This window comes from Hyperolius riggenbachi, chromosome 1, assembly GCF_040937935.1.
Source record: "Hyperolius riggenbachi isolate aHypRig1 chromosome 1, aHypRig1.pri, whole genome shotgun sequence".
NCBI lineage: Eukaryota > Metazoa > Chordata > Amphibia > Anura > Hyperoliidae > Hyperolius > Hyperolius riggenbachi.
This window is the reverse complement of record NC_090646.1, coordinates 150,657,429-150,683,976: the sequence shown is the minus strand read 5'-3', so window position 1 is coordinate 150,683,976 and position 26,548 is coordinate 150,657,429. Positions and strand designations below refer to the sequence as shown.

Below are 26,548 nucleotides of genomic sequence, written 5' to 3'. Positions count from 1 at the left end.
TTTTTATAGTTTTGATTGTTAGTGAGCACCCACTGAGTTCAAAACTCTGAGCATTGTTAGCGCTTGGTGACTTGAATGCCAGGTTCCTCCTGCTCCCTGAGCTCCAAGGCGCTTCAATCACCAATTAAATTTCTGCTTTCTGTATTCCTGTTCACCTTTGTGTTCATGGTGTGCAGTCCTCACTTAGGACAATGACGGGCCGCTCAGAAGAATCACAAATGGAGCCGCTGGGAGTACTTTAGCCGATCTTCATAGCAAAATACAAGAGAACATATTGGGCTTGGGAAATATGGTTTAATATTTGCAATTGCTGGTGCCTTTTGCCTTTCTTGTACATCTCCCCACCTACTGTGAATTGTATGTTCAATGCAACCCTCTACTCTAGCTTGACTAGTTTATTCAAAGTTTCCTACAAATGAAAACAGCATGCATTAATTGCAGAACAAGGACTGTTTGACACTCTTGAACCTATATTATAAATCTATATAAATCTATCACCCTGTATGGGTGTATAGCAATCATTTTATGTGTGGCAGGCATAGACATGTGCTCATGTAGAACAAGAAGGTCACGCAGACTCTGCACTTCACTTTTAACGTCAGCTATGTTAATACATTTTTGACTAAAGGCTCATACACACGTCCAACATAATGCACAATGTGCGCAAGCTAAAGGACAAACTGCACAACATATCCGCACTCAAAAACAACATAGTTGTTCAATAGACTTGTACACACATTCCTACTTGCATGATAGTTGAGCAGATTGATCCACAGTTGAATCTGGCAAACAACCTGTTATCAGTTGGTTCTCTTGTTGTTTGCCAGCAGTACACATGCCCAACTTTCTTCCAACAGACCAAGTTTAGAAGATAGTTGGGCAGATTGCTTGGACGTGTGTACGAGCCTTTAGAGTGATAAAATTGGGGTGTCCAAAAGTGACTTTTCCGGAGAAAGCTAAATCTTACCATCGATGTCAAAGGACAGGTGAAAAAGCATAGTCAATACAACAGTCAGAAGATGTTCAACAGGAACATGAACATTCCAGAGACTGGACTCCAAACAATCATGTTAATACTTTGAATGGTGAATTGGGGAAAGGGGAAGGTCTTTATAGCAGGGGTCCCCAACCTTTTTGAGCCCGGGGCCCCCTATACCGACCAAACTTTTCTCTGGGGCCCGGGGGAGGGGGGCGGGGATTTGGGGGTCGTGGTTAGTGGCGGCGGCAGTCCCCCTCCTGCCTTTTTTCCCCCGATTGTGAGTGTAGTATATACACTCGGCCCCTCAGAAAAACTGCCCAGGGACCACCAAGGGGGCCGCGGCCCCCAGGTTGGGGACCCCTGCTTTATAGGATTCTTCTGATTATCTCAGGGTACACAATAGTGAAACAGTTGTCAGCACAGCAGCTTTGACCTAAGTGTAGTGCCAGGATCACTGAAGTATCATCATGTTCCAATATTGCAGGGATGTCAAATTCCAGTCCTCAAGGGCCATTTTTGGCCCAGCTCAAATTCATTGATGGGACAGAATAGGGAAAGGCGTGGTTTATTAAGTAGAACACATTTCTGCATTTCTCAGTCCATCCTAAACACTGGTATGGATATGGCCCTCTAGGACTGGAGTTCGACACTTGTGCCTTATTGTAATGATTCATTTTGGTACTTAGAAAGTTCAGAATAGGTTATTGTTGTTTTATATCTGCTTTAATTGGCATGTGTTTGACCAAGTTCAAACACTAGAACATTCTAATAGGCCACCAAATGAATGCCAAGCATGGACATCTGGCTATGTGAGTGAGCCTGAGTACTCGCACTCTCTCTACTACAGTTTTTGTTTCTCAGCTAGTTTGGTAAAGCACACCTGACCTGAGAAAAAGCTATGTAAGGTCAGTACAGAGGTATGTTCATGCTGGATCCACATGCCTCTGTGTATTTTCTAATCCTCTCCTTGTAACCTCAGGCCTCCATAATCGCTCCTTGAAAAATGTGTCTTTTTGCTGAAGTCAAATTTTCAAACAGGAAGCGGTAGGCTTGCCATGATGTGCCCTCCTATCACCCTCCCATTCCCTCCTCTTTCCTGCCCCATTCACTCCCCTTAAGGAGAAGACATGGGTGGGGAGCCGGGGGGATTGGGGGGAACGAGGATAGGACAACACATAGGGGTATATTAATCCAGCATGAACATATCTCTGTGCTTACCTTAGGTAGTTTTCTTTCAGGTCAGGTGTGCTTTAATTCCTAGGTTCTCAACATGCGGTACGCGTACCCCAGGGGGTACTTCTGATTGGTCCAGGGGGTACTTGGGCTTGATATACTTAACCAAGAATAACAAATTTAGAGATTTAGAAAATTATAATTCTTATTTAAACAGCACCAAATTAGTATTTTAGCAAATCAAAAGCAATAATAAATGCTTGCACATTGTTTACAACCAATTATCATGTAATACGATTAAATATATATTTGTCAAGGGGTACTTGTGATCATGTTTACTATGCTAGGGGGTACTCGATGAGTACAGGGTTTTAAAAGGGGTACACACTTATAAAATGTTGAGAAACACTGCTTTAATTCAAATAATTACAATATCACTATCCTTATCAGTGTTTGGATAGTGTACTGGTTAAGGGCTCTGCCTCTGACATATTCAGACTTTGGTCAGAATATTGGCTCTACTTGCTCAGTAAGCCAGCGCCTATTCAGTAAGAAGTCCTTCGGGCAAGACTCCCTAACCCTGCTACTGCCTACTGAGCGCACCCTAGTGGCTGCAGCTCTGGTGCTCTGAGTCCACCAGAAGAAACGCACAATATAAATGCCCTGTGTCTTGCCTTATCCGTCAATGCTACTCTCATTTTATTTCTACATTGGTGGAGCCTGCCTACCTTAACAATAAATTGCAGCTGCTTTTCAAAAGACACGCAGAGTCTGCAGTATATTCCCCGAATGTGAGGGGTTAACCTGCATTTATTGGCCTCTGCAAATAGCAGGTGGAGTTGATATAATATTCTATCACTTAAGTGAGTATTGATTCATTTCCTTTTACCAGAAGGTTTCCTATTTCATGTAGGTTGCTGTGTATGATAGAAGTTCAGCTGTGTGAAGTTATGTTGTGTGGTTATTTGCACACAAACATGTAATGTGTTACCTTAAGTCATTCCACAGTGCTCACACTGGATCCAAGGTTATGTCAATGGGTGATAGCATGCTATTGATTCTCTATATATATTTCACCTTGACGTGTGTGACTTACTGATTAATAAGTAGTAGGCGCGCTCAGCAGTGTAGGCTCTTCCTCACGCCGAGGAAACGGCATTAATAGTTTCATTTGCACATTAGCTTTGCCGTTATCTGGCCAAATGATTCTGCATTAATGTGTCATATGTGTCAGTGTTAGAACAAGAGGCGATAGCTGGAGATAGGAGCGCTGCTCACATTCTGCTGTTACAAATCTTGGAATTTAAATCACCTGGCGAGGATCTGACAGCTTGCATAGCATGATACTGAAGTGTAAGTAGCGCCAGTTATGCTGATGAAGGACTTAGAAAAGGAAGCAGTAAAGCGTAGTCTGCAAGCTTAAAAATCAGGCCAACAGCAGAAAAAACAGTCTGGGCAATGATTACTTGTATCTGTTTTGTGGGATGTTCATAGTCTACTGCCTAAAAATAATACATATTTTTAACAGTGAAATTGGGTTTGTGTTAGTATCTACTATAAGAAAGCATTGGTATCTATGAAGATACCAAATTACTACTATTATTATTATATAAGTATATTTATATAGTGCCAAAATCTTTTGCAGCACTGTACATAATACAAAATTAATAGTGGGTAGCATAGATGTTGTGTGGTTATTTGCACACAAACATGTAATGTGTTACCTTAAAGGGGAACTTCAGCCTAAACAAACATACTGTCATTAAGTTACATTAGTTATGTTAATTAGAATAGATAGGTAATATAATCTCTTACCCACCCCGTTTTAAAAGAAAAGGCAAATGTTTGTGATTCATGGGGGCTGCCATCTTTGTCATGAGGGCAGCCATCTTTTTGGTTGAAAGGAGGTGACAGGGAGCAGGAGACACAGTTCCAACTGTCTTGTGTCCTGATGACCCCTCCCAGCTGCACACGCTAGGCTTCAAATGTCAAATTCAAAATGTAAAAAGAAAAAAAAATTGCACCAAAACAGCAGAACGAGAAAAAGAACATCAGAAATCCCATCATGCTTGTCACAGCATTAGGGGAAAAATGCCCGGGCAGTTTTTTTTTTGTGCAGCTAAAAATGGGGCTTGTATAAGAGAAAAAAAGTTCTGATGCTGTGAAACAGTTAAAGAAACACCAGGCCTTTCCAGTGCTGCTGAGACAATTTTTAGTCTGGAGGTTTACTTTAAGTCACACAAGACAGCACTGAAGGCACACTGGCACACCCATTAATCCTTGTGTTTCCTTCCCTTTTGTTTCCTCCCCACTACCCTCTAGATTGTAAGCTCGCAAGGGCAGGGACCTCCTCCTAGTGTTTCTCATACTGCTGTAATTTTAACATATGTACATGTACCAACTACACATCAACTATGTATGTATTTCTATTTTTAATTCTATTCAATGCCATGACTGTACAGTGTCTTGTATTTCTTATGTATATTTGTTCCCCATTATTTGTTTGTACTATGTACAAATCTACGGAAGATGTTGGCGCTATATAAATAAAAAAAAAATAATAATAATAGATACAGAAGTAGTTCAACACACTGCACAATCAGGACATCCAACAATACAAGTACAAATACATATTTTTTGGCATACAAGATGCTCCGGACTATAAGACGCACCTAGGTTTAGAGGGCAAAAACAGGGAAAAATATATATATATATACAGTATATACCAAACCTGGTGTCGGTCTGTCCCTCATGTGTCCCCTTCTGTCCCATGTGTCCCCTTCTGTCCCATGTGTCCCCTTCTGTCCCCAAGTGTCCCCTTCTGTCCCATGTGTCCTCTTCTGTCCCATGTGTCCCCTTCTGCCCCATGTGTCCCCTTCTGTCCCCATGTGTCCCCTTCTGTCCCATTTGTCCCCTTCTGCCCCATGTGTTCCATTCTGTCCCCCTGTGTCCCCATGTGTCCTTCTGTCCCCATGTGTCCTTCTGTCCCATGTGTCCCCTTCTTTCCCAGTGTGCCCCTTCTGTCCCTGTGTGTCCCCTTCTGTCCCCCTGTGTCCCCTTCTGTCCCCATGTGTCCTTCTGTCCCCATGTGTCCTTCTGTCCCCATGTGTCCTTCTGTCCCATGTGTCCCCTTCTTTCCCAGTGTGCCCCTTCTGTCCCTGTGTGTCCCCTTCTGTCCTGTGTGTCCTCTTCTGTCCCATGTGTCCTCTTCTGTCCAATGTGTCCTCTTCTGTCCCCATGTTTCCCCTTCTCTCCCCGTGTGTCCCCCATGTGTCCCCTTCTTTCCCAGTGTCTCCCTGAATAAATGGTGGCAGCAGGGCTCACTTCATCCATCAGTTCCAGCGGCCATCAGAGACCTCTCCTCTCCTTCATGGCTTCTCTAATGCCAGCTTCTGCTGATGACATGATCACATCAGTGATACACGTTACTTTTTTCCTTTGACACAGCAGATAGAAAAAGTTTGATAGCTCTGAAGGGTTTTAGTCTATTACATCTATCAATGGGGGGTGCTCAAGGTTTCCTTTATTCTTTTCAAAGGTGCCCTCTGGCAAGTATGGCAGAGATGCTGGGCAGTCTGTCTACTTACATGCACATCATTCTGGCAGTTGGATTGCTGTCCAAGGAATGATATTGAAGATAAAAGAAACAATAAAGGAAATGCTTAAAACCCCCCATGAGTAGTTAGACCAGTCCAAAATCTTTCAGAGCTGTCAGAATAATACTAGGTATCGCAAGGGATGCCTACCTAGGGGAAAATGGTGCATTTAATTTTGAAAAAACAAATGTAACGTTTTATACCAATGAATATACATGTATATGCTGTACATGTGTCAATATGGACAGATCATAGGAATTTTCTCCTATGGGAGCTTAGTCAACAATACAAGTTAGCAAAAGCTCTGCCCCTTACCTAAAAAAATGAAAAGTAGACAAAGTTTTTGGAATTAGCAATTCATTGTCATGTTTAGCATTATAAAAACTAAAACTACAACTCATAAAATATTTTTCTTGTTGTTTTAGGAAAATCTGGAAGTCTTGGTCAAGAGAACAATACCATTGACACGGGGGAGCTGGATGTTGGCCGAAGAGCGGTGCAAGAGGTTCCCCCAGGAGTATTTTGGAGGTCACAGCTTTCCATTGATCAACCACAGTTTTTGAAGTTTAATATCACCCTACAGAAAGATGCACTCATTGGCGTCTATGGCAGGAAAGGATTACCACCATCACATACTCAGGTATATTATTTATTTTTTGTGCTTCTTCTCACTTGCTGCTTCTTGCCTCCTGGAGGAAGTGGGTAAGTGAAGACTAGTTATACTAATGATTCTTTTTGGCTAACACTTACAAATGTAGAGAAGCAGTATACTGCAGAATCTTGAATATCTGGCACCGACAGGGATGGACTGATAAGGGGCATTGCTAGCCCCAAAGATCAGTGGCACATGCCCCGGATCTATTCTGGGGTGCCCCAGATGTCACTCAGACAGAGTCAACTGTGATGCCTCAATTGTGAGCATGCTGGAAGCTGTGGTGCATCAGTTGGGGGTATGCTGGGTGCTGTGCTACCTTTATGTGAGCGTACTGGGTGCTGTGGTGCCATGCTGGGCGCTGTGATGCCTTTATGGGGGCATGCTGGGAGCTGTGGTGCATCAGTTGGGGGTATGCTGGGTGCTGTGGTACCTCTATGTGGGCATACTTGGTGCTGTGGTGCCTTTATGGGGGTATGCAGGGAGCTGTGGTTCTTCTATGGAGGCATGCTGGGAGTTGTGGTGCCTCAATGAAAGGCCCATGGGAACATGGGAAGGGGTCCACTAGAAGGTCAAGGAATGCTATTTGGGAACTGCCAGACAACCTGGCAGCAGGCCAGCCCGCCCAGCAGAAATCCAGTACAGCCAGCACAGAAGCCAGGTAACTCTGCCTAGTTATGTTTAAGTGACACTGCCTATTTATGTGATGTGCTGCATTTTTGGGAGGTTTTTTGTATTAATAGAGAGGGGGCTTCATCCAACATTTTGCTGGGCCGACCTACTTAGTCCGCTGTTAAGTTCTTGTAAATTTGGCTCCACCCATGACCACACCCACATTCTAGTGCATGGCCACACCCATTTTTGGCTGGAGTGCCCCGGATCTCTTAGGAGCCTAGCAACACCCTGGACTGATGCCGGATAAGTGTGCTTTCTGGTTGCTTGAGACACAATGTTATAAGTAGGCCTAGCTAATACAGTTCCATACTCTATATACATACCATAAACTCTGTATTAAACGTTAACATACATCATCTAAGTTTTGCTGGGGGTCCCATGCACTCTTCCATGTACTGTAGTGCCTTTTATCAAAACCTGCTATCTGATCATTTCACTGAACTAAGAGGGATATTGTGGCTGCCACATTTATTTCCTTTTAAACAATACTAGTTGCCTGGCAGTCCCTCTGATCTCTTTGGTTGCAGTAGTGTCTGAATCACACACCTGAAACAAGCATGTGGAGAATCGAGTCAGACGGATCTGCAAGCTTGCTCAGGCACAAAGGGGAAGAGTACCAGAGCCAAGGGCTCAGCAGGACAGCCAGGCAAAGTGAACTGTAGTGATGAGTGTAATGACCTAATTTACGATTACGCAAAATTTCACGTAATTTGCGAGATTACGATTATAGCCGTAACTGAAATTTGCATTTATGCAGAATTTCATAATTACAATCATTTTCGTAACGGAAACAAATCGGAATTTCTTGTTTAACGTGGAAATTCAGCCATTCTCAAAATGTTGTTCCAGTCCAGAGCCTCCTGATACAAGTAAAGTGACAACACGTGGATAGACCTTTCAATTATCAGATATTTCAAGGCCCAAAACAAACTGTCTCAGCATGCATGAGCGCTAAGTGCACCTTTACAAAGAGCACCTGTCTTAGAAGTGGCTGCAGGTAGATCCTCCTGATACATAAAGCGACACCACGTGCATGGACCTTTGCATTATTAGCAATTGCAATTAATGAGTGACTTCCCTTTAGTTAAGTAATCACTTAAATTTGCATATTTGCTATTAAAAATGAAATTATGTCCATTTTTCGTAATAAAAATTGTGTTTTCTATTGCTACAGATTACTTCATTTTCCTTCTATTACTTAAAAGTACCCCATAATTGGTTTTTAATCAACATACTTTTAAGTCTGTTTTATTTGTGATGCTGTGACATACATCATAGCACCATCCTCGCCCTCAATCACCCCCTGTGTCCCCCGCTCTACTCAGCTGTAATCTTCGACTGAGCAAAACGTTGAAGATGGGCTGGGAGGAAGTGGCAGTTTTTCCACCTCTCTGTCCGTCCTTTGGAATGCCCCCTTCACTTGCCGTTTATAGTTCCTGATGGTGTTGCTGCACACAGCGTGCAGGGGAGCTGCGATGTGTGCAAGCTTGTGGTGATTGAGCTCGGAACTAAAGAGTACTAATTAGTTAAAAGTATGTTTAGCAAAAAAACAGTTCAGTGGTGCTTTAAGCTATGAAAGGCCTTAGTGAGATCTGTTTATATAGCAGCTGTGATGAGGCAGCCGCTGCTCACACACAGCCTGCAGTTCTGGTTCAGGCATTATCATTTTTTGACAGACATTGTAATATTGCTTGATCGATGTATCACCAGCCGATACTAGCAAATATTTCCCAAAGCCTGCTTCCAGAATTGTCACTTAGCAGAGATCTATGATATTAGGGACTATTATGAGATTTTTTTCCCCCATGACAGCAGGACTGAATTACAAATCAAAATAAATGTGACAGCTGATTATGTGCATTTGTCAAAAAAGGATATTTTCAAATCAAACCCTTTTGTTGTTTCCCTTCTCTTCGTATTTCCTTCTGTGAGCAGTCGTTGTCCTATCTTACTGGTAAATGATGGTGGTTTTTGTTTGACGAGTCGGAAGAGATATTGGCCCTGATTTAGTAAGGCGTCTTTGGGCCAGAGGTCATCAGAGATCATAAATGATTCTGCAAACTGGCCTGGCTTTATTAAAAACCATCTGCTATTAGATGGGAAAGGTCTGAAGGCTTTGCAACCCTTGTCTGGGTCATATGAGACCTTAGGGAGGATTGATGAAAGGTGAGAGAGTTAGCACATTGTGTGACAGCAGTCTCTTGCATGCAGTATCCACAGCAAAACTTTTTTAATAAATCCAAGACAGCCTGGATTTATATAACAAAAAAACAAAAAAAAAATACTGCAATCACACAGACGCTAACACAGTAACCTTTAATCAATCCTTTCCTGGTTCTTTTATAACCCAGACAAGAATTTCACATTTTTCATCCTAATAGCAAGTGATCTCCAATCTCTCTGGTATGTAGATATGGAGATTACATTGTAAATCACCCATTATTTTACAATATACGCCCCTAAAATGAGCATAGGATAAATGTCAAGTCAAAAAGTAAGATTGGTTTAGTTATTTAATATCATTTATGTTTCAGGTTGTTTCTTTAATAAAACCCATCAACCTCAGTCCAGACAATGTAGGCAGTACAGGAGGTTGTTTGTAAGTTGAATGCGTTTGAGTCCTGTGTTAATCATGGTGAAACAGGAATAAGTGATTTACAGGCCCCTTTAACACTAGCAGGGTAAACCTGAGTTGCGTTACCCTATTTAACCCACAAAAGCAATAAAAGTCTGGAGACTTTCACACTTGCTGTGATCCTTTGTGGTGCGCTGGAAGTCTGATCCGACCCAAGGGCAGCGGTGCGTTACCGCAAGCACTGCGCTTAATGCACGGTGCTTGGAGTAATGTAAGCCTATGGGTGATGCATGTAGTATAAATGACGGAGTGTGGTGCGTTGCGGCACGCATGCGCGGACCAATGGGAGTCCCAGTTACTTACCTCCTGCCCAGCTGCTGCTCATACAATTATATGGGCATGTTGTTACTATGTCTGCTCTGCACTGTAACAGAGCGAGTTTTCTTAACTCACTGTATGCAATCTGGATAGTGTTGGTGGCTACATTTGGAACATTTGAGTTGGTGCACTAAAGTGTGGTGTTGTTGCTGTGCACCGACACCGTTACTACCGGAAGCATTGCACCGCGAGGTACACTATTAGCATGACCCGCACAGTATTTGAGTAGGTGTTGCTTTGGTAACTAGCATTACTAATAGTAAAAGTTCTTAGTAATGTGCGTTACCAAAGCAATGCTCAAGCTGCTCGAGTACCGTGGGTAGCGCTTAATAGTGTAACTAACTTGTGGTACAGTGCTGCTGGTAGTAACGGTAATATTGCCTTGCACTGTCTGCACACAGCAATATTACTGCACTATAGTGAATCCACCCCTTTGTTCTTACTTCCCTGAACACTGCACTTCAGCACCACTCAGCACTGGACCTGTGAATAGGGTCAGGGAAAGTTCACTTACAGCACATGAAATGTGGTGGTCAAGTGAATTTTGAACAATACGGTGCATGCAATAAACTGCATTCAAGTTTTACACACGATGAATAGAGCATAATACATTGCATGTAATGTATTGCATTTAGCACTACTTATCATACGGTAAGGGCCTGTTTCCACTACACGCAGATTCTGCATGCAGAAAACTGACTCCAATGAATGCCTATGGGAAATCTGCACCAGAAAAATCACGTTCAGTGGAAACAGGCCCATAGACATTCATTGGAGTCAGTTTTCTGCATGCAGAATCTGCGTGTAGTGGAAACAGGCCCTAAGACTTTTACACACATAATTCTTCATAAAAAAACAAAAGTTTGCTTTCCTAAAACAGAAAGAATTTGCGATAATTCAGGTTGGAGTGAGCTTGAGATGTCTCCCAGTGCAACACTGCTGAATATATGCAAATTAACCATTGTACCCTTAGAAGCTAAACACACCTCCAGAACCGCTGGAATGCAATGACGTGTCAGCTTGTTAATTAGTACAATTGTATTGGATACACCTCAATGTTCTGAGTTTGGACACCAACTCAATTACTGAATATGAGCACATGGCAGAGACCTTGACCAGTCCTAGAAATGGCATGCGAATGCTGTCTCTCTCTACTCATCGCTAAAAATACATTACACAACAAATGTGAGGCATGCGACCAAGTTTAGAGGCCTCATCTGTGTAATAGTGATTACCATAAATGTGTTGATAATGCGTATTTCTAGTTCAACCTGAACCAGAAATTTGCAGGGAAAATCAGGTTTGGGAAGTGTGATCAGATCCGATTAATTGCACTGCACTTCTCAAATTGGTTAGCGCCTGCAAATTTTCTGTATCTTCCCTGCAAATTTCTGGCTCCATACTAGAACTTTATTAAAATTACTTTTTATTATATTGCATTTTTCCCTCTGGTTTGATGCTTAGTTTTTATGCATGCTCACATTCTACAAAATGAGGCTTCTTTTACACTGCAATTTGCAATTCCGATTTGCGATCTTCACTGGATGCTAGCAACACAAGAAGAAAAACGCAGAAGAATGCAGCATGCTGGACTTTTTTTAATCGCATCAAAATCGAAATTGCGCGTAAAATCGCATCAAAATCACAAAATATACTACATGCAAATCTGATTCCAATTTCCGATTTTGAGGCGATTCTATGCTTAGTACACACAATGCAATTTTCCAGCAGATTGAAGGTCGAATCGATTATTTCCGACAGGTCCGATTTAACTCCCGATTGATATTCTGATCGATTTTTCTACCACTTCTATACAAAATTGATCAGAAAAGCGATCGGGAATCAGATGGGACCTGTTGGAAAAAATTGATTCAACCGTCAATCTGATGGAAAATTGCATTATGTGTACTAAGCATCACATGCGATTCCGATGTATTCTTTTCGATTCCAATTTTGATGTGATTTTACATGCAATTCCAATTTTTGATGCGTGGGCTCTTTAATACTACATGCGATTATGATTCCTGATTTTGGTGTAATTTTACATGCAATGCCGATATCGATTTTTGATGTGGTTAAAAAAAAAGTCCAGCCTGCTGTGTTTTTTCTACTTGTGTTGTTAGCATCCAGGGAAAATCGGAATTGCGATTTGCAGCATAAAAGAAGCCTTATTAATGTTTCTTTTAGGTTCTTAGGGCCCATTCACACTTAAAAGCGCAAAACGCCGGCGATTTTTGCTGGCGTTTTGTGGGAGTGATTTTTCCGCGATTTCACGCAGAAAGATCACTGGACATTGCAGCGATTTCTCCGCGATCGCGTTTTGCGCTCCTATAGCACTGAAACGGGATCGCCGGTAAAATGGTGCAGGCTAAACATTTGCGTTTCGCAATTTTGGGCGTTTTGCGGCAATTAGCGCAAATCACCCAAGTAAGAACGGCCCATAGGGTTTTATTACACTAGTGCTTTCAAAAGCAGTAGCGTTTGAACATTTTGCCAAAATCGCCGACAAAACACTCTAATGTGAATGGGCCCTTAGAGGTTGATATGCTTTCTGGAGTTGGTGGGATGAATATGACAGTAGATATACTTGACATGTTTTAAAAAAAATATGGGGAGAAGATAGTTTAGAGAAAAGAAAAGTGATGACAAATATAAAATATTTTACATTTATTGGAGGAACCCCTCCCTTCCTTTCATAGTGTCGGGACAGAATCCGGCAGACTGGTGGAGTAGGAGGTGTCCGGCAAAGGAGGAGTTGCTAATGGCCGCCACCTGTATAATCCTAGCTATGAAAAGAGAAGGGTGAAAAGCATGCACTGAAATGCTCATAGGCTTGAAGGAGTGTTTATTTATCTTTGTACGTGTCAGAGTGGTGCAACAAAATATTTTGAATTAAAAAAAATGTTTGGTTTGGGTCTGCTTTAATAGGACCCCCCTGCAAAAATTATAGCATGCGGTCCCCTTGGTCCCCAAACCCCATGCGGATCACATTATTGGAGCCAGCGAATGGCAGCAGAGAGTGTTATGCTGTGAAGCAGCGTCTGGAAGCAGGAAAAAATTACACACACTCCCGCTACTCGCTACTCTGCATGGTGGGAGAAGGTGACAGGGACAGTTTTTGTGAGTGGACAGAGGGTTTTTTGCTAATTGGCTGCACTTGTGGTTGAGGAGAGGGAATAGGGCTCCCCCAAAACCCCTGGGCCCCCTGCGATTGCAGGGTTTGCAGGGGTGATTGCTACGCCCATGCTAACATTACTGCAGTTTTTGCAGGCAATGTACTGTACTGTGTCTGCTCTGTGCAGTATACAATATTATACTGTAAAAATAAAAAGTAATACTTTATACTCAGTAGCTGTATGTGAGGGCCCTGTTCAACATAGTGAATTTATAAAAATGCATGTTATTTTATTAGCATTTGACCACTATGGTTAAATCTGACAGTGATCAGTTGACCCCTGCAAGGCAATCGATGTAGCTGTGATTGGTTTCAGACTGTTCATCAATTGAAACTGTGATGAGGATCCATGTTAATGTTTATGGATTGGCTGGGTGTGGAGGAGAGAAAAGTGGCACAAGAACATAGTTTTATACAGTAGCGTTCAGTAAAACAGATGCAGGTATTCCATCAGTCAAGTGGTGAATCGATCTATAAATGATTGAGGAGTAACCAATCAATTGTCTGTTATTGGTCACCTTCAGAGCTCCTTCTCAACAACTGTGTTGCACTGTAATTTTCAAAGAAGTATGTTCAGAGCCAAAGTACAGTCAGGCACAGGCGGTTCCCTGCTTACAAACAGGTTACAGTCTTGGAGTTTGTAGGTTGAGTTAGGTAATATGTATATGTGTAGCGCCACCTCCCACTCAATGACAAACTCCCTGCTGGACAGGAAGTATTTGACTGGATTAACATTGCTTTGCGCATGTGCACGCTACCACAACCGCTCATGCACACTCACTGCATCTCCATGCGTCGCCATAGACTTGCATTGTTGCATAATCCATGCGGTAGGCAAACATCATGCAGCAATGTACTGCAGAGTTTTTGCTACTTCCGTCGCAACCCATCATATCACCATAGTGTGTACATTGCCCTCGCATCGAGCTGCGATGGGGGAGAGTACCGCGGCGCGATGCAATGCAGTAAGTATGAAGGTAGCCTTAAATAATACCAGTTGCCTTGCATTCATGCTGATCTTTTTGGTTGCAGTAGCGTCTGAATCACACACCTGAAACAAGCATGCTGATAATCTTTTCAGAAATATCTGATCTGCATGCATGCTTAGGGTATATGGCTAAATGTATAGAGGCAAATGATCAGCAACAGCCAGGCAACCGGTATTATTTAACTTCAGGTTCCCTTGAACTAAATTTTGATATTATTTTTACCTACTTTCTAGTTCTTTTTAACTCAATACTAAAAAGGTAATTTTAAAAATGGATTAAAAACATTATCTTGGTAATAAACTTAAGAACAACTTCACTGAATCAGGCCAAGTGTCTTTGAAATTGCAATGGAGTGCATGTCAACACAGCACACCTAAAGGCATGCATTTCTGGTCTGTCCTTAAAGTCTAGGGGCTTATTACGGTATGGATATATACTGTGATACACATGGTGATCACCATTAGATGGATGCAAATTGTGTATGAAATATTCATATGCCATATTTCATAGCAATCCCAACAATTATATATATTTAATTGTGGGTATTTTAAACAAACAAATATGTAAAACTATTAAACAGGCTATAAGTAGAACTCATCAGCACTGAGCACGTAATTTGTGGTTATGTCCAGCTCTGGATCTGCATAGACTGTATATGTTTCGCCAGTAGAGAATGCAAAGGTTTGCATAAATTCTTGCTTGACAACAGATAACCTGCTTGTTCAGAGGGAACACATCAGATGGGAACAGTTGACACTGGTTACCCATTGCAAGCCAATCAATGCTAGACTGCAAGTCTTTTGTGGCACTTGCTAAAATGTCATTTTCATCGCAACAGAAGGATCAATATGCTTATTTAAAGAGACTCTTGGAAATAACAAAGGACTTTGATGGCTTAGAGCTAAATTAAACGAAGGAGAACATTCATTCTTTGCTTCATTAACAGGAAAGTTTCACGATAGACAAGTACATTTACTTACCTCCCTCTCACCCCCCCCCCCCCCCCCCCACTCCCTCCAACATTCTTCATGTTTGAAATAAAGACCTACCAGTTTACTAAACAGTGATGCCAAGCAGTTCGTCTATTTCCCCCGTTCATAGCAGAGTAATTACATAGCAAACAATTAATTGTGTTTTGATGGCAGTAGGTTTGTGTGGGCTGCAAAGTGGCTAGAATTAAAAATGAAGTCCCCAGTGTATAAAATGATGGCCATGAAGTTTACACATTTATTCTGTAGCCCAAATAAATACAAGCTGTGTAGGCGAAGCATTCCCATAACGTTCATATGTGTTGAAGACATGAAGCAGTTATGGGAATTTATCCTAATGCTAAAATATGGAATAAAAAAATGTGGTGAAGATAGTCTATTCCCTCTGGAAAAGGGCTTCGGTGTCTAGAGCATGTAGAGAAATATAGCAGGAGAGAGGGTTTGTGGGTATATATGTAGGTTTTAAATAAAGGCACCCAATGTGACATCAATTCTCACTACTGGAAATGAGACTGGAAAACTGAAATTGATGATAACAACAAATAAGGTCTTCGTCAAAAGGCCAGGATTCTGAAGGATCCCTCAAGCACGTACTTTTAACAACTCCATTAGAAGTCCATCATGTATGAGTGTTTTATTCTGAAATGAGCAGATGGCATGTGTACAAAAGCTGAACCTTTTCAAGTGTAAATGATAAAAAAAAATAGCCATGGCCCTGTAGTGATCCATTGTTGTCCTTGATTTCAAAAATACATTTTGAGATGTGTGCCAAAGTAAAAGCGGTGCTTCTGTCTGCTCTTATGGGTCAACACTTGACCTGCTTTGTGCAGTGTCCTGGTGTAAGTGCCTATGGGTACGTGGCTTTATGTCAAAGTGGCAGAGTAAGACTTAATGGAGCATTAGCACAGTGTCGATTTTATTCCCAGCCGCAGACTTTTGTCCCACGAAACCAAACCTTAAATGGATCGTCGTGCCCCAGGTCCCCTTTTCCATTTCATTCGTCTCTGAGATCCGGTGAAATAGATTGAAGGTTTCCGTGTAGTTCATTTCACACAATGTGCAGACTTATCACAACTCTGGAACTTGGCGAGGGGAACCACCAGGCATGGAAACCGAACAGTACATTATTGCTATAGATGGTGATCCTTAAAGTTAATGGTTAGTGACTTTGTGCTGTGAAGCCTGCACATTACCTGACACGTATTGTAAGGAAAGAGAAAAAAGGTTTCTCTTTCTCATTCCATCAGGAATATGACTATAATGTGTATTTGCCTCATTGGCCTGTTATGCAGACATAAAACGTCTCACTGCATTTAACCCCCGTCATTGCTGCAGAGGCCTGAGTGCTGCTGCTTTCAGCCGGCTCCTGGAGACCATTCAAACTCTGAATGTGCTGGGCAGGAGGAGATCTCTGATTATTAGCTTCAGAATAGGACAAAATGCGTTTGCATGCAGAGTCAGGTCGCCGTTTCCTGGCAGTAGGAAATTACATATGGGTAATAGCCACAGTAGTCCAGATGGAGTTCGTTTCACAATATTTCTAAATAACTCAAAATTATTCCGAATGCAGTGCTTTGTACAGCACACGAGTATAATTTTATGTTAATGGTTCTCACCTAAGGGACAGCTTAAAGCCCATCTCCAGGTACAGATCTAACCCTACCGTCTTATAGCTAAGTAAGAAGAGTGCCTGAGTCAGGGGCGTAACTAGAAATCACTGGGCGCCCTGCGAAACTTTGGATGGGGCCCCCTCGTGCCCAACATCCCCCCCTCCTCACTTTCTCCACATGTAAACTGAGAACCAATGCTATTCAACTGGCTAGTGCATACTGGAATGTGTTTTCCCTATGAAGATAAAAAGCAATAAAGCACTGGGAGCATTTTACCTATCAATTACATTAGCTTTTGTGATAAATGTACATGTTTGTTTTACACACATACAGACACACATGATGTACATAAAACACATACAGAAAAAAGACAGATGGTTGTGCTCCCAGCCTCTGCTTATTACACTCACTCTGTCCATTTCTGATGGAGCAGAACTGGCTCTGCAGACTTCTCCAGCATCACTACAGTACAGAGGACTTGGGGTGGGCTACAGAGGTTGGGGGCAGTGCTCTGTACACAAGATCCTGCTGCACACTGAACTATCAATGGCTGAGCAGATGCAGTCATTAGAACAATTGTGCGGAGAGCAGAAAGATTTTTCTCTCCATGCCCAGACTCCTCAAGCAGCACTACAGGGCACAGCACTTGGGAAGAGGTAGAGAGGCTGGGGGTAGAGAAGCGCTGTACACAAGACCCTGCTGAACACTGAATGAGGACTGTCTACAAATCTTTGTATGATTCCTTATCAGTGGCTGAGCAGAGGCAGTCATTAGAACAATTCTGAAGAGAGCAGAAAGTTTATTCTCTCCTTGCCCTTAGTTTTCAGTCTCTAAGGACGGGGCCCCCTGTGGCTTCTGGGCCCCCCTGCTGCTGCATCCCTTGCAGGGTCTATTGTTATGCCCCTGTGCCTGACTGTTACCTTTATGTGTGTGGAAGAAGGCTTTTGCAGCTAAACGTCCTGTTTTAAAGGATTAGTCACGTGATCATAAGCAGCCGAGCTACACAAGTTCGTTTTAGATTATGTGGGCATGGCAAATAATGCCATCATGCCGTTATGTGTGCAAGAAGAAAGGTTTCTGAGAAGAACTTACATCTGAAAGTGTGGCTGAGGAAGTGGCCCTTGACTAGGAAATTGAGATTTTTTTTTTTGGGGGGGGGGGGGGGGGGTAATTTGTGCTCCTTCCAGGAAAACGGAAAACTTGCTATACTAAAGGTGCCTATACATTCTCCAATTGTGGGGCCGCTCGCAAAATCCAATTCGATTATTTTATCGAATCGGATGAAAATCGGTGCCACATCATGTCTGCCTTACCGTTCACTCAAACATTTTCGGGCAAAAACTGTCAAATGTTCGATCAGATATGCAGAAGAAATGATAAAATGGTGACCGGTTAACATGACGGACAGGTTAGAACAGAATTTTAGATAATGAATGGGGCAATGTGCCAAAACAAAACCTCATTAAAGAATTCAAAATCACATAGTTCCATTAATCGGTTTGCCAACTATTACAAAACTGATTGGGCTGAACCCATACATACTTATATGACCCAGGTTGGGTTTACAAGATTTTTTTTCTCCTAATAGCTGTTAGCAACTAGCTTGTTATAAATGCTGACATGGTTTACAGGATTGGTTATGTTCTTCATTGTTCTCCAGCCTTTGAGTAACTTAAAGGACATCTGAGGAGGTATATGGAGACTGCCATATTTATTTCCATTTAACCACTTCTAGTTGCCTGGCTGTTCTGCTGATCTCTTTGGCGGCAGCAGTGTCTGAATCAAACACCAGAAACAAGCCTGCAGCTGATCCAGTCAGATTTCAGTCAGAAACATCTGATCTGCACACTTGTTCAGGGTCTATGGATGAAAGTATTAAGAGTCGAAGATAAGCAGGACTGCCAGGCAACTTGTATTGTTTAAAAGGAAATATATATGGCAGCCTCCATATCCCTATCAGTTCAAGTTATCTTTAATAAACTGAGCCCATGTTTACTTCTCTAGCCATTGTGATTATGTGGGGGTAATACAAAGTTTTCTTCTATACTTAAAGGGAACCTAAACTGAAAAGGATATGGATTTTTCCTTTTAAAATAACACCAGTTGCCTGCCTCTCCTGCTGATCCTGTGTGTCTAAAGGTGGCCACTAACGGTCCAATTTCTAGCGAAAAATCGTTAGAGCGAGCATAAATTCTGATCGGATTGGTTGTAAATAATCTCCATTGGTGGACACAATCGATTATGAATGAGTGAAAAAAAATGTCGCCCGAATGAATTTTCGTTGAACCAAAATTTGGATTTTCATTGTTGGTTGTGATAGATAGGAAGCAAAGATTGGTTCGTTGATGGTGTAGTGAACGATTTATTACAATATTCCACTTCCGATCAGAATTTCTGATCGCTCTAACGATTTTTCGCTAGAAATTGGACCGTTAGTGGCCAGCTTCATACTTTCAGCCATAGGCCCTCAACAAGCATGCAGATCAGGTGCTCTGACTGAAGTCAGACTGGATTAGCTGCATGCATGTTTCAGGTGTGTGATTCATTTAAGCAAAGAACAGAGTCTGACCCGACAGAAACCGCACCACAAGGTATATAGAAAAATACAAAAAGCCTTTATTACTCCATATAAGAGGATAAAACCATGAAAACCAAAGCACAATGGTATTGCCCTCAATTTACAGTCTAAATAGCATAATACACTCCTATAGGTACACATGAATGAAATGATCAATGCACAGACAGTAAATTGAGGGCAATACCATTGTGCTTTTGTTTTTATGGTTTTATCCTCTGATATGGAGTAATAAAGACTTTTTGTATTTTTCTATATACGTTGTGGTGCAGTTTCTGTGGGGCCAGACTCTGTTCTTTGTTTGATTGTACTATATTCCCTGTTTGGCCTTTCTGCACACTTTTGGGTTATATTATTGCTTATATCAATAAGCCTTATATTTACATTATGAGTGTTGATGATGGTGCTTGTCCGATTTCTGTGAGTTTCAGGTGTGTGATTCATCGACTTCTGTAGCCATAGAGATCAGCAGGACTTCCAGGCAACTGGTATTGTTCAGAAGTAAACATCCATATCCCTCTCAGTTCAGGTTCCCTTTAAGAAGGAGCAAAAGGGGCTGTGGATCACACAGTGGATCATGAATAATATTTACTCTATACTAGTCGGAGGCAACACCACTTGCATATTACATTGCACATTCATGCAGAAAGCAAAAGGCTCGGGGCGAGCCCATTCCTTTTCTTCTGTCATAAAGCATAAAAAGTTACGCTTGACTGTGAGCCTTCTGGCACTTAATGGTTAGAAAGTTTATTGGGAATGACTGATGATAGTAAGTGGGATGCTCCCCGCTGCTGTTCTCTCCAGTAAAAATTGCTACGGAACTTTCCTGGGGAGAAGCTGCAGGGCTAAAGCCTTAGACAGACTAATGAATCTCCCACAAATCTGGGGAGTCTTGGCTGCCTCCTCCATTGTTTATTTCCATGTCACAGGTTTCATCTAGTTAGCGGTGAATTCTCACACTGGCAGGCCTTGCCGGTATTTATACTTCTACCGTATACCTTTCCTGCAGTCACTCAAGGTGGAGAAAATTACATGCGATAGTCAATGTTTGCAAACCAAATAGATCCAGCAGATGAGAAGAGTCTGAAGCCACCTTGGTAGATTACCAGCAAAACCGTTTTTTCGTATTTCTTTTCCTATCTGAAAAATGTATGGACGTTGCATATACATTTCTTTAGAAAAGAATGTATGTTCTACGCCCCTTCTTTATGGAGCCAGCCGAGAAAGACAGAGGTGAGGGACAGGTCACTTAACACATAGTCAGACAGCCACATATTAAAATGTGCAAGAAACATTACCAGACACAGACTTCAGCCAACTGCCCTTGTCAAATGCAAACTCCACGCTCATTTTTATTATTGCTTTTCTCCAGGAAATAAACCTCAGAGAGAGTGGAGGGGTCAATGCAGGGAAGTTACTTATTATGAAAAACTAGAGTTTTCTTCTGACAAGGACATTCCTGTGTCTCATTTGAGGGTTACGGCTGCGGAAAGGCAAACAAATGTTCTAATATTTCACAAGATAATTGACTCACGGCTTTCTGGAGATTTCAGATGAGGAGATTTCAGTCCATATGAGAGTTAGGCAAGCAATAGGCCTGACACTAATGATCTGGGCTATACTCAAGGCAAGAAGGAAAAAAAAATCTAGCATGCAGAGTCTGGGGCACAATAGGCACATCAACACAAAGCTGATATACTGTGATATACACGTAATACGATTATAAATAAGGGCTCTTCTGCACTGTGCTGCTTCAAGTGATGGTGGGGCCATTAAGGGAGACTTATACAATTTAACTACTTCATCACCTAATTACTGCAGCAAAAAATGATGTGTGTGTGTGTGTATATATATATATATATATATATATATATATATTGTATTTTTGATGAATAATACTGATAAATCAAACCATTTCTTAGCAGGCAAATTTACATTAAAACGGATCCGAGATGAAAATCTAATTAGAACAAGTAACTTGTCTATATATCTTATCTACAGTTTAGATAGTTTACACAAAATCTAGATGCAAACAGCTTCAACAGTTTATGATTATTTCTTCCTATGATACAATGAGAGCAACCATGTTCTGTTTGTCACATTAAAGCGGAATATAACCCAGCATTTCAACTTTGCTCTAAAACATTATTTACAGTATATTATATGCAACCAGCATTTTTTTTTTACTAGACCAGCATTGGAAGGGTTACACAGGGCTTTAAAGTCCCTGGAGATTTCTGCAGACGCATCCGAACTTGAGTTAGATACTTTTTGTTTACATAAATGTATCTAAGTGTTTATTGTGACTCATCTCTCTCACTGAGGAGTTGGAGGACAGCCAAAGAGTGTGTAACATTTCTAAATATATACATATAACTAAATAGAATGTAACTATCTGAACGTCTGCACGGAACTTAAAACCTCTGTGTTTAACCCTTCCAATGCTGGTCTAGTAAAAAAAAATGCTTTTTGCATATAATATGCTGTAAATAATGTTTTAGAGCAAAGTTGAAATGCAGGGTTATATTCCGCTTTAAACACAGGAAAGCTGCTGTGCATCTCCAGCCTTCAGCCTGTGAAAACTTCACTCCCCTCTGCCTCTGAAATCTCTTGCTAGTAATCTCCTCCTCCTCCTGCCCAGACTGAGCTCCCATAAGCCCTTGCTACATCTGTCTCAAAGTGCCAAAGGCACTGGAGCAGCTATGAGCGAGGCTTGTTTAGTTTATAGGGAATTAGAGCATTAAAACAAATAACAAAAATAATCGGCTTGAGGAATCCACTTTAAGTTAAAGGAATACTATCGATGTATGCATTTATTTTTAAATGCTGTATGTTGTAGCACACATTAGGGCAAGTACTAGGAGCCATTTGATTCCTCACACAGCTGTTCCTCTCAGCTGTAAAATCCTCCGTCAGTTTTGGCGTCAGTGTTGGATACAAATGTATCTAATACTGAGGGCTCCCAGAGGGCTAGACCATGTCTCTGCAAAGGGGAGATGCTATCAACTCCTCAGTTTATAGTTTAATTATCACCTTGCTGAAAGAATCTTGTTGATATGGTGGTAAGGGGTTAAAGATTCTAGCAATGTGTGTTTATTATCTTTGCTTCTCTTTACTGATAAAGATACTAATAATGCTAATTGTAGACAGTGGTCTGCCCCTCTCAGCAGCTTGTAAAGTGGATGCAGCCTGGAGTGAATCGCCTCAAGCAGGCAGCCAGTCTGAGTGTAAACACAGACTCCTGTTACAGCTAGTTATATTCCAGCAATATTCTAGCTCATTTAGTTACCTGTTACCACCTCAGATCAGCCTATTTCTCCTCATGTCTGCTGCATGTTGTGAGTGACACAGTGAAATATATTTGTGAGCTGTGTGACAGAGTAACCAAGCAGCTCAGGGTGACCCAAACTACTATGAGCTGTGTGAGAAATGAATTTTTAAGCAGGGATAGTGAGAGAGAGACCTGGGTGAATAAATAAAGTGCCCCTAGCACTAGTGGTAAAGTGTACACTAATATAGAGTATTAAAAAAAAAGTCATTTCAATCGATAGTACTCCTTTAAGCCAGATCTGAAGTGAAAATATACTGATGAGGTAAACAATTGTGCCTATAGTAATAATCCCAAGAGGACCTTCCTTCAAACGCATAGTCTTATTTTGTGTTTAAACCTTTGATGGTCTAATGGTGGCCACCAATGATCCAATCTTTTTCATCCAATCTTACCATTTCTATGTAAGATAAGGGAATCGCCTACATTATCCATTCAATTCATCTGTTCAATTTTACTGGTGCTTTGTGAATCTGGCCTTGGTTTCTAAAGCTAAAGAATTGCTTGCTAAACAAAATGCTAAACAAAATGCAAACACGTATTCATATGTTCCTTGTTTAAAAAAATAAAGTCAACACACAATTATTCATGACGTCAATGTTAATCACTTAAGGACCACGGACTTAAACCCCCCTAAAGACGAGGCTATTTTGACCAATTAGGCCACTGCAGCTATAAGGAGCCACTGCAGGGCCGCACCACTCAGCACACAAGTGATATCCCCCCTTTTTTGCCCACCAACAGAGCTTTTTGTTGGTGGGCTAAGATCGCTGCCAGGATGTTTATTTGTTTTTATAGAAATATGTATTTCTCTTTTTTTTTTCTTTAATACATTTTCCTATTTTTTAAAATATTTTTTTCTCCCTCCCCCTGCCAGCCAATCTACATGATTGTCTGTCATAGGCTTCAGCCTATGACAGCGGATCACTTATCTGCCGCTGAGGGGGACAACCGTGTCACACCGCTGTCCCCAGTACAGCGCTGCCGTAGATTGCAGCGCTGTAAATAGTAGATCGCAGTGCTTGCCGCTGGGAGACTGATGGTGGAGCAGAGCTTGCGATCTGCTAAACACCCTCCCAGGACTGCACGCCGATCGTCGTTAGGCGGTCCTGGGGTTCCTGCTGCATCCACACCAATTGGCATGGAGCGGTTGTTTAAAGGTTGTTTGAGAGCTTCCCAATGCCAAAGTGATTCTGTTTTGCTTTCTTATTGGAAAATACACAAAGCTTTGCAGAATGGATAGGATGGCCTCGTCACTCATCAGACATTGCACTGTAACTGGATACATGTAAAATGAAACGTATCACTTTTTAACCATTTGACTGCCAATGACAAGATGGATCTTGGCAAGAAAACGAAAGAACAAAAGTAGCTTTACTAGGTTAATTATTATAATTCTTTATTAAAAATCCAGAAATTACCCACATTTTGTGATCTTAAGCCAAAACCAATTGGAAACAAAATACAGCCAGGCCCCTGAATCAGCCGCCACATAGTGTATCACAAAATACTATAGACAATCATATGGTGTCCAATTCATGGAAAAAATAACATCAGAATATATTCATTTAAGTATATCAAGAGTCCCAGTCTGACAGATCCCAGACAAGGATGGTACACTGTGCATTTAAATATATATGCACAAGGCAATGCGTTGCAAACAGTGCAGCAGTGGAAAAAAGAGATAAGTGCAAATAATTCACAAATGTAAATACAGAAATTGGGTGATTTTCTAACTACCAAAACGGTGCCTATGCCAAAAACAGATGTGTACACATTTACCGATCAAAAGGCAAGCTATGCATGCTAGCATGTGGCCTGTGATGGTGTGTGGGAATTTGCTTAACTGAAACCTAGCCATTTACACAGAACATAGCTCAAAACTTCTACAAAAAAATATTGATTTCTAGTTAAAGAGGCACTGTAGTGACACGTGGTAGAATGCAGTAAATTATTCAGGATACCCACTTCTGCCTTGTTATCTTGGTTTCAGCATTAGAAACACTTACTAGATCTATATGTTGATGTATATTAGTACGTAGTCCCTCCCTCTCAGTAATGCTTAGCCTAGGCTGTTTAGCTATGGAAAATTCTCCTCACAGAGTATTCTGGGATACCAGGCATTATTTTCACTGGCTTCGGATTTCTCAAAAACCAACATTCCACAGAGCTGCACCTGACAGGACTAAAGATGTTGCTACCTGTGATTAATTTCACAATATAAATTGGGGTGAGAAAAGATTTATAATCATTTATAAATGAATATAGTAAAACATAAGCAATTTTATGTTATTTTCATGACAGTTCCTCTTTAACCTCTGTTCAACACAGAACCTAGTTATAAAACCAAATCCAAAAATATATTTATACAGAAAAAGAAAGAAATGGCTCGGCATATCAAATGTAATGTATTATTGAATTGTGTTAAAAAATAAACTACATAGTATTTCATAAGAAACCATAACACCCCAATACATCACCAAAAGTGCTTTAGAGGCATTTCTCCTTACAGTCAGCTTTGATTAATTATATAATACAATGTGTACTATTAAAAAAGACAGCTATTCCAAACAGACATTCCCTGTATCAGAAGCAATATTATAATGAATAGTGCATAAATTCATTAAATGAAGACGTAATTGAGCATCACATGGCGTGTTATAAAGCATGCATATGCATAAGCACAAGTTAGTTCACAAAGATGACTTTTAATTGGTGAAGCAAAGCGTTAAGTGTCAGTTAATGCTGCTGCTGCTAAGCAGGGTTGCTAACAACAACCTTAGTCGTGCCATACATATTATCAGTATCCAAATAGATTACTTCATTCCTACGTGAATATTTTTCATAGAAGCCTTCAACTTCAGCTGGCCAATATATATACTGTATATCTTGAGATTATCCATAGAGGAGTAGTATCTCATTATCCACACATGCATTTGCATTACCAGGCAGGTCCGCAATATATTATCAATAGGCAGGGGATCACATCGCTTGCACTATAGCCTGCTATTACTACACACTGCTAAGATCTAGTTGGTCCATGTAACATCCAATAGCTAACTGTTTCACATTCATGACCAGGTTTCCTCAGGACAAGCAAGGAAGAGAAGGCTGATGTTCTTTTTTTAATGAAAAACTTTATGAAATGGCATCGGACTTGGTTTATATTATTTTTAATAGTTCAATATACTGTATATTAGTTTATAATCATTTATATTCAAATGTTTTAGCTGTAGAACTGTATAAAATTGCTCAAACTACCTGTGTAAACCGTCTCAGAGTAGATCCTTGTACAGGAATTAGATTGTTGAATGATGTCTATAGGGGCTCTCCTCACCATAGAGCTCTATAGATAGTTTGGCCAAGCAGAGTGCCCTGATTGCTAGACTAATTGTTATCTACCATGATCACAAATGGTCATTTATGGATAATGTCTGTTTGGAGCTCACTGTTATTCTCTGTTTCACTTTTTTTTCCCTGTAGTGCTTTATTAGCAGTTCCAAAAACATTTGCATGTCAAGTTTCTGGCCTGACTGCAAGCTTCATGGGCAATAGAGTGGACCAGTTCTGCCTGAAAAAAATATTTTATTGTGTGGTCACAAGCCAAGCCCACTTATGGGCCTTTTTCACTAGCAGCGCTCTGATCAGAATTGCAAAACGTATGCGATTTGCAGATTGCAATAGTAGGCAGAACACTATTTCCATTGATTGATTCCATTATGATTAACGCTTGTGCTAGTCCTTCTGATTCCTGGAAACGCTAGTTATGATTCTTTAAAAAACCACAATCCCATGCGTTTGCATTTTGCGTTTACAGTGGAAATAGACCTTTAAAGGACCACTATTGCGAAAAT

General features: G+C 41.1%; 1 protein-coding gene across 20 annotated transcripts in view; it reads left to right on the top strand.

Annotated features, from left to right (window-relative positions):
• Window positions 1-26,548, top strand: part of TENM3 (teneurin transmembrane protein 3) — a 1,708,801-nt gene that overhangs the window by 1,444,000 nt on the left and 238,253 nt on the right. For all 20 annotated transcript variants that reach the window (XM_068278748.1, XM_068278756.1, XM_068278759.1 and 17 more), the window contains one exon: window positions 6,174-6,388. In XM_068278748.1, the coding sequence (XP_068134849.1) occupies window positions 6,174-6,388 (215 nt within the window). The remainder of the gene's footprint in view (window positions 1-6,173; window positions 6,389-26,548) is intronic.